Raw genomic sequence first — 9,011 nt, forward strand, 5'->3', positions numbered from 1 at the left:
TTCTAATGGTCAGTAAGAAGAAGGAAAAACTCATTTCATTGTTCATTTGGGCTCCTGACTGTTGTTTTGGGAATAGACTTGGAAAAACTGTGAACTTATCCTTTAAGTTCAGCTGAAGCTTATGAGTCTGAATCCTTCAAAATCTGTCTATCTGTCTAACAGTCTTGTTAGTTTAAAATTCCGTTTGTTTCTCCCCGGTCAGTGTTTCCTTGCTGAGCGGCAGCAGAGAAACACTGAATTGATAGTTTAGTAGGACAGCCTCATGAACTTCAACGCAGTGAGGACAGAACATTTTTCATGCTTCAATAATTCTACATTCACACTCCATAGAAGAATGAAGGCATATAACATGTTAATCTGACTGGATACTTCAGTGGACAGGCATCAAGCTTTGTACGCAGTCACACAACATTACAAGGCAGCTCTCATCTCTCTGTGGTACATCATCATCACTTAAGGATGAAGGGAGGAAAGGTTCTGAGTGCAGACTGTGACCCAGAGGGAAATGTGAAGCCTAATGCGGCTCTCTGATTCCCCCTGCTGGCAGCTCTGTGAACGTTTTTCTCCTCTTGGTAATACAGTTTATACTAGTTAGATTGACCAGAGTGAATACAGTGTGTAAAGACGTTACTGTCAATCAAACAGTCCGACAGATCAAAGATAACAATAAAACACAGCAACCCGGGCTGATTTCAGGGTGTCAAAAGGGAGCTGCTTAGAATTTTTTTACTTTAATGTGTCTGAAATTAACACCCACAAAGCCTCAAATGCCAGTAAAATGTGTCTTTGGTGTATATGTCTAAAAGGTCAGCTGCCACGCTGGCTGCTAACTTTCTGAGATGATGACATTTGAATGTCTCAGTGTTATGCAGCCTTTGGTGTCTATTTGTTCTCAGTCTTTGTCCCCACTGGCTGCAAGCCAATCACGTCAAAACAAAGCAGCAGCTCTTTGTCACACAGGCTGCTCATTGGCTACAAGTTACAACACTCTGCACAAAGACTTAGCATTTGAACTTCTGTATGTCAGCTGTGGGGATCGTAAGTTAGGCTCAGCTAACATCAGTTAAAGACTGTTGTTAAAATATGAAACTCTCTGACTTCAGCAGTCTGTTTGTCAGATTTATTTAAATGTTAAATATATTTCACAATGAATTACACACCCTGCTAGAAATGAATGTAGAGTTTAAATAAAAGGTGTAAATGTCCTGATTACACTTAATACTGTGCACAAAATGCATAAAACAGGTAGATTTTTCTATTCTTCCCCAAATTTTGATGTTTTAGCCGATACAAACTAAGCTGACACTGTGGCCAGTTGACCAGACTTATTAAGAAAATGGTAAATAATTGCATTTATATCGCTTTTGTCCAAAGCACTTCAGTGTTTTGCCCATCATTCACACTCATACACTGAAGGCAGCTACCATGCAGAGTGCTGGCCTGAGCATGGACAGCAATTTGGGGTTCTTTATCTTGCTCAAGGATGCTTCCACATGCAGACAGGAGGAGGTTGGGATCAACCCGCCAACCCTGTGATTAGTGGACGACCCACTCTACCTGCTGAGCCAAAGCCGCCCAGCTGTAACGCAAACGTGCACTGTAGTTTTCAGTGAATTTGTGGCTTCAATACGCATGTGTTTAGCTCTTGATTTACTAAAGGAGCAGCTTATTGCACATTCAGCTTCTCGACTGCGCCTGCGAGTCCAGGTTCATCCTGCAAGTGAAGCAGAGCTCATAAGTGCAGTTTAGCGATGGGATTTCTATAAAATCACAAGCCCAGAAAAGAAAAAAATAGGTAGTCTACTTGATTATAAAACGTTTACTTTTGCTGCGGTTTGAGTCCACTTGAGAAAAACTGTTACTATTACTCAAGATATTACTCATAAAAGTAAAATGTTATTATCTTTATGTTAGTTATTGATGCTGTAAGAAGCATTAAACATGTTCATGGGAAACAAAAAGAAGATGGAGTGACATAAGATGAATCAAAGAGACACAAAATATGCACAAGCCACCACAACAGGTAGAGAGAGAGAGAGGTGGAGGTGGTGTTGATGAGGCTGATGTTAATAAGGAGTTAAACACTTATGTGTGCAGTTGCTAACTTTTAGTGATTTCACAGTTCATTGATGGTCAAGTTTAAATGCAGGTTTAATGAACACAAAGCACAACTGTCCTTGTCTACTGTTTGTTTGCTGTGACAGCTCTGAGATATTAATGAAACTAGTGCAGTGCCTGTTCACAATGGGTCCATTGCTCGGCCTCCAGCTGCTGCTTCAACCCATAGAAAAATGAATAGAGTTGATGTAAGGGGTGAATGAGTATATACACCAACAACATGATGGAAACTAACATACATACATAGATGTTATAAATTATAAGTACTCTAATGAGTAGTAGAAATAAATGTTCTTTTCTCATTTTAAGTAAAATAAAGGCTGCATTTAAAAATAAAATAATGTGCATCCTAAAATAAAGTGGATCGATCATATTGGGCTCTTAGATCGTTTATTTTCTGTGCCTTCAGCTCATATTCGAGTGAGTATGTTTGCTCCAAAGATTTGTGCTTTGTCTGTTGTGTCGCTTCACATGAGACAAACTGGTTTTGAGCTGCCTGTGGGCAGCATTTCCTTCGTTTTACGTGTCCATAATTGTGTATTGGGCTGTGAGCGCTTCCAAAACGCGGGTGACCTACACTCAACAATGTACCTGAACGCCTCCTGTGTAGACACAACAGTTCACGCACTGCTGCTGCTGATGATCTGCTAAATGTGCTGCTCACGCTATGTTTGCCTGCAAGATTTGTGCTTTGTCTGTAGCGGTGCTTCACAATCACCTCATCTCAGAACGTATGACACAAACTGGTTTTGAACTGCCTGTGGGAGATATTTGCTCTGTTTTACGCACGTTACTACAGTCATTGTGTGTTGAGCTCTGAGTGCTTCTAAAACACAGGTGACCTACGCTCAACAATGTACCTTAACACCTCCCGTGTTGTCACATCTTCTAACGCTATGCTTTCTGTCTAGACACAGGTTATGAGTGTCCATTTTTGATTAAAAAAAAATTCTGTTTTCACTGTCTATTTTTCTCTTTTTAGAGCACTTTTTTCTGACTCTTGTCATGCCTCGTCTCTGCTCTCTCTGACATGCTGGTATCAGAGCACCTGAAGCTAAACTATTTTTACACTTGGTTTTCAAAAGCAGAAATTTTTCCTCACAAAACTGACCGTTGCCATTTGTGTGACCTCTTAGTAAATCTGATGCTGTACATTTTCTTAAACAAACATTGAAGAAATGATTTGTGGTTTTGCATGGCAGTGAAGACTGGTTTTGTGTTATCTATTCACAAAAACACCTCTCTTCTTTCTCATCTTTTCCTTCCTTTCCCAATCCTTCCCATCCTCACCCCCTTTCCCTCCCTCCGTTAACCATGGTACCCCCCCTCTCCCCTCCACCCACCCACCACCCCCACCATCCACCCACCCACTCCTCAGGTATCTGTACCTGTTGTTCTCCAGCGACGACCTGATGCCGTTGGAAAACTGGGTCTTCAACACGGAGGCTCACCCACTTCCTGTCCTCCACCTGGGTAACATCACCCTGCCCGGCAGCGAGCCGGCTCAGCGGTAGACAGACAGGCCCTCTTCCTCCACCACAGCACCAGGAGGGCACCACCTGTCTTCTCGCCTGCCTTCCCACCCGAAAACCCACCCATGAACACTGGACAAACTTACATTCAAATCTAAAGACTCTCTACTGCTTTTGGACTGCAGACATGAACCAGAGGAGATGGAGAGAGAGCATCTTGCACACACAGACCACTGCAGAGCGGAGAGGACTTTTGAAACACTGTTGAATCTCCCTCTCTTCTTCGTTTTACTCTTTGACTCTCTCTGTCTTCTCTGCTTAAATCAGAAGGACAGCGGGTGTGCTGCTCAGCCTCACAACTGGCTTGAATGAACTCTTTGCTCTGAAGGACTGAGCTCCAAACCGGAGGCTTGATAATAGTTTTTGTTATTATTTTTAGTGTTTATTTGAGATTTGACCAAACTTTCCCCCCCATACAGACTCAAGCCAAGACATTGAGAGTACATATGGGGTTTTGTTGAAGGATCACGCACTCAGACAGTGTGACGGATTATTTTTCAGGCAGACATACTTGAGGACTTTACAGGGTCTGTTGATAAGGTGTGTTTTTTTTCGTTTATCTACTGGACAAATCGTAAAATGGGGATACAGGGTTGAATCAAAGCCCTCCGCTTCTCCCTGACCCAACACCCCCCCCACCCCCTCCCCTCCCCATCCTCTTCCTGTTTAATCTTCATCAGATGAACTTTGACCTGGAACTCTTAGCAGCTCGTCAAATCAAAAGAGCGAGGGAGGGTACAGTCCCCACCTCCCCATCTAATCCTCCTTTTTTCAGAAAAGTGGACCATTGTAAGTGGAACAGTAATTACACAGGGACAGCGGCAGACCTCCCCACCTTGACATTTTTCCAGTTTCTCTCCCACTTAGAGACGTCACAGAGCCACAACATTTTCCCAAACCATTATGCTGCTACTCAATTGGATGCTGCTTTTTTATCTCTCTCCTCCACCTTTTTCTCATGGCACAGTTTTTGTCCTTTCCTCACCTCACCTCTCCTCTCCTCTGTTTTTGGCTCTCATTTTCCTCCTTTTCATAAACTCACTCCAAATCATTTTTTTTTTTTTGGGATACGCATTGTGAGACGAGGCTGGAACCCAACCAGGCTCGTCTATGAGTGTGCGGTGGTTGAAATAACCCCTGCTGTAAATCATTTGTTCGTGCACTTTGTATGGGAAGACTAATGAAGAGGAGAGTAAAGCTGTAGCACTGAAAGCGCTGAATAAACGAAGACCTTCCTGTGTCTCCCTGCTCCCATGCCACATTTTCTCTGTACAACCTCATATCATCTGTTGGACTCCTAAATGTAAGTTTCACAAACTCAGTGTGGTGTTTGAATTTTCATCATTTTTCTCCACGACTTGTTCCACAATTTGTCATTTTTTCTGCTTTTAATTTTTGATGCCTTCTCCTCCTCCCTCCATCTTGACCTCTACCTCTCCTGTCTATCAGAAAGAGTCTAAAAACTTGGAGGCTTTTTGTCTCAGGGTCTCCACACAGCTCTGAAAACTCTTGTAAAGTGTGAAACTTTAATTTTTGAAGATCTTCGGGTCGATAATATCTTGAGAATCCCCTTCGCTTGGGAATTCCAAAAAAACTTCAGATACACATTTGGCTGTTAAATCTACAATTTGTCCCCCTTGTCTGAATTTGGTAGGTGAACAATCCTGACCAGCTATTGTAAGATTTTTTTTTTTTTTGACCTTGTTCATCATATTGTCCAACTACTAAATGCCAACATATCAAACAATCATCAGACATTAAAATCTTCAAATCTATCAAGAAACTGAGATTTGGGGAAAAGTCTGGAATTCTGAAATGAAGCAAATCTACAAAAATTGAACTTCAAAGTCTTTTACAGAGTCTTAATAATTTCTTCTCTCTGCAATGATTTGATCAGCACGAACATTCAACTCTATCGATGGCAGACACAGGAGCTTCCTCCTTCCGTATGGTGTGACATATCGAGAACTCGGCCTTCTTGACAGAAGTCGTTGTCCACTCACCACGCAGTCTGCTCAGCTCCCAGCATGGTTTCGCCTCCAGTTATCGCTCCTGACACAACTGTCTCAGCCTGAGAGGTTTATTACTCGAGTTGCACAGATTGCACTGTCTATAAAAACATGTTTTGTTAGCAAACAGACGACTGTCCCCGGTGACATTCAGTACAAATACTCTGAACACTGAACATTGGCTAAAGAGGTTACACCATCATTTCTATGTTGCCTACTGAGAATGATTTTCATGTTAAAATCTTTTTGTTTTACTGGCCCAAAGTGGGGCTACTGAATCTGTCAGGATAATTTCAGGTGAATTCCCAACCCCATTAAAAACCCTAAATTTAGCAACTCCGACAGCATATTAGAACCAGGCCTGCTCCTCCTGTTTTATTCAGTTTTCACACACTTGAAGTGAAGAGTAATCATTCAGATTTAAAAGATAACAGCAGAATTAGCAGCTATTTTCCACTTTTATGTGGACATGTGACCTCAAAAAATATGATTTTAATCATCCAGCATCAAATTAAAACAAGTGCAACTAACATTTTCTGTGAGTCATGTTAAATCTGTAGGTAAATTTTTAACCAGGAGAGAGCCGCAGCAGCAGAGGGGAGGACATCATGTGGAGTAAAGACTAATTATACATTAACCGAACCAACCAGCGTAACATCTCTTCTGTTGTAATGCAGGACTTTAAAGAGTCCCGTTATGACCACAGATTTCATTATAAAATCTACTAATCTACTTGGTTGTTAAAACCAGTGTCAACATTTGTCTATGATACCCTAAAACAAGTCTGTCTAATCCACCATCATTTAGTCATGATTTCCAACCATTCTCTCTATAAAAAAACACATGTAGTTTATTAAAATACAGACATTTGGCTTAATGATCGGGTCAGTAATCCTGTGTGAGAGAGTCTGTGTTAAATGCCAGGATATTTTCTCTCAGTGTGTCTGTGAGCTCATTAATAAGCCTGTTGGCTGCCAGTGTGTATGAAATGAATCCCCAGTGTGTCCAAAACTACGTATCAGCTTACTGGTTTAGGTGGAGGAGAAGGAAACTGAGAAGGGTTTGACTACTAAAGATCATTTTTTATGCAGGCATTAAAGCTGAAGAGCAGGAATTGCACTAAACCAGGAAGATATTTTTTGTCTGTTTTTGACTTTGATTCTTTTCAAGCCTTATTGTCAAATTCGATGCTTCAGCCAATACTGTGCTCTTTCACTTTGTAATATATCGTTATGATATATATTCATTTTCAGTGTTTTTCTTTGCATAAACATTGTCTGACTTGCAGAAGTGTGATGGTGTAAAACTGAAGTTAACATCGGCTACAAGAGCAAAAGATAACTGATCAGAACTTCAAAATGACCGTTTGTTTACTGTCCAGCCACACAACTCACAAGTTCTTCATACGTGTCGATGTGCTAACAGCTATATCCTCGTGTCCTGCTCAAACATAAATTTAGTTGACAAAAAATGTCATAGGCTAAATTTAAATTTGCCCTTGTTGGCTAGAAAATCAGCTGCTCATCTTTCAATAAAGCCATAGTGTGTATGCAGGGGGGAAAGTGTGACGCTACTGCTAAGCAACAGCTCAGCATACATGCATCTGTTTTTAGCAGGAGATGATCATCATCACTGACTGCAGGGATGGAAATGGGTAAGAGGTCAAATGGAAGCGACTGAGATATTGTGAAGCTGTAGCTGCTGTCGTGACTCTTTACCTTTGCCTCAAAATGCTGCTTATGTAGAATAACATGAGCAGCATTTTGACTAATACAGGAAGAAGTGAAATTAATGCCAAACGAGCACAAAATGTTGAGTCTAACATGAAGATGAGGCGAAAATAAATATTTAAACTTCAATCTGAAATATTTAGCTTCTGATTGTTAAAGCAGTGTAGGAAGCCATTACAAACTATTTTCAATTGCCAACTGTTTCATTTGAACTTGTTAGAGACCAAACCTCTGGCTAATGGTCAGGTCAAGATTTGGTTGAGCTCATGTTAATTCAAACAACCTTCAACCAGTCTCCGTTCAATACACGTTTTATTTCCTCCACTCTTCTTCCCATCATCCATCCAGTATCATCTCTACCTCCCTCTTTCATCTGAACTCTAGTGGCAGGTGTCATTAACAGCCCATTGACGCAGTACAGTCTTGCCTCTCAGCCTCTGTCCCCCAGTCTCTGACATCACACTGACATCATCACCACCTGTATCTGATAGGGAGGGAGCCCAGGAAAAAAAAAAAAACAACCTGAGCTGCCATTGAGTCGCTGGGAGCGATGTGGATTTTGAAAATTGAGTGTTCTGTATTTGTATTTTTACTGAACTAAAAAAAGTGAAATTAAAGTATCTGTAAATATGTTTAAAACTGAGACACAAATTCAATAAAGATGTTATGAAAAGTGATCAGAAATGAAGAGTATGATTTCATTTTTTAATTGCTTATGAAGCTTTTTGTTGCAGTTGCTTTGACAGTGGACTCTGATGAGATTTGCTTTTAACTTTGTTTTGCTTGAGTTCAAGTTTAAAGCCAAGTGCACATCAATAAATGACTTTTCTCAGGAGTCACACTTATCTTTATTTTGTATAAATCTCCTCTATTTTGGTTTCAATAGTTAAAAATACTTTATCTTGTTTTTGCTTTTCTCAAAATAAATGTTTTAGCCACACTAGCAGCGTTGTTGTACGGATGGCAGTGTCGTCAGTCTGTTGGATGGATTACCATGAACCTCCTCACTCAGGATGAATTGTTACAACCTTCTTGGTCCTCTGGCTTTTCATCAAGTGAAAATATGAATTTGTCCAGCCTCTACTGTTTGTGTTTAGTGCTAATTAGTAAATATTATGCAAGCTAACATCCTAAACTAAGATGGGTGATAAATACCTGCTAAACATCAGCGTGTACAGGACTTAACACACTGGTGAAGTGACGAATAAATGACACAAAAATGCAAAATACTGTGGCAGCGATATGAATTTGCGACAGAAACATGAATTTACGAAAGAATTTGAGACAGCTCATTCTTCCGAAAAAATGATGGATTCAACATCATCCAGTTATAATGATCTCTGACCTGCATTCAGCGTCTCTGTCCACAGAAGCAGTCGTCTGTCAGCTGCAGCTCCTGGGTAGCTGAGAGGACAGCAGCCAGTGAGACTGTCTTCACCAGTCTGACTGACAGAAGAAATTTACTCAACCAAAATTGTTTTCATGTCAGCTCCACGGGAAGAAATTGATAGTGTTTGTTTGATTTTATATCCCACCCACCGTAGTGGAGTAAGTGGGAATCTGCCTGTAGTGAAACAGAAGGACTGGGAGCCTTGATCGATGTAGATACAATAAATAAGTTC

The 9,011-nt window shown here is 40.8% G+C and overlaps 1 protein-coding gene across 5 annotated transcripts in view; it reads left to right on the top strand.

Moving 5' to 3' along the window:
- man1a2 (mannosidase, alpha, class 1A, member 2) overlaps positions 1-8,074 on the top strand; it is a 147,094-nt gene extending 139,020 nt beyond the window's left edge. For 4 of the 5 annotated variants that reach the window (XM_042425692.1, XM_042425690.1, XM_042425693.1 and 1 more), the window contains one exon: positions 3,497-4,892. In XM_042425692.1, the coding sequence (XP_042281626.1) occupies positions 3,497-3,632 (136 nt within the window). In that variant the 3' untranslated portion in view covers positions 3,633-4,892. Of the gene's footprint in view, positions 1-3,496; positions 4,893-5,547 lie in introns of those variants that run through there. The other variant, XM_042425694.1, reaches the window with a different exon arrangement.
- Positions 8,075-9,011: the final 937 nt, after the last annotated feature.

This window comes from Thunnus maccoyii, chromosome 11, assembly GCF_910596095.1.
Source record: "Thunnus maccoyii chromosome 11, fThuMac1.1, whole genome shotgun sequence".
Lineage (NCBI taxonomy): Eukaryota > Metazoa > Chordata > Actinopteri > Scombriformes > Scombridae > Thunnus > Thunnus maccoyii.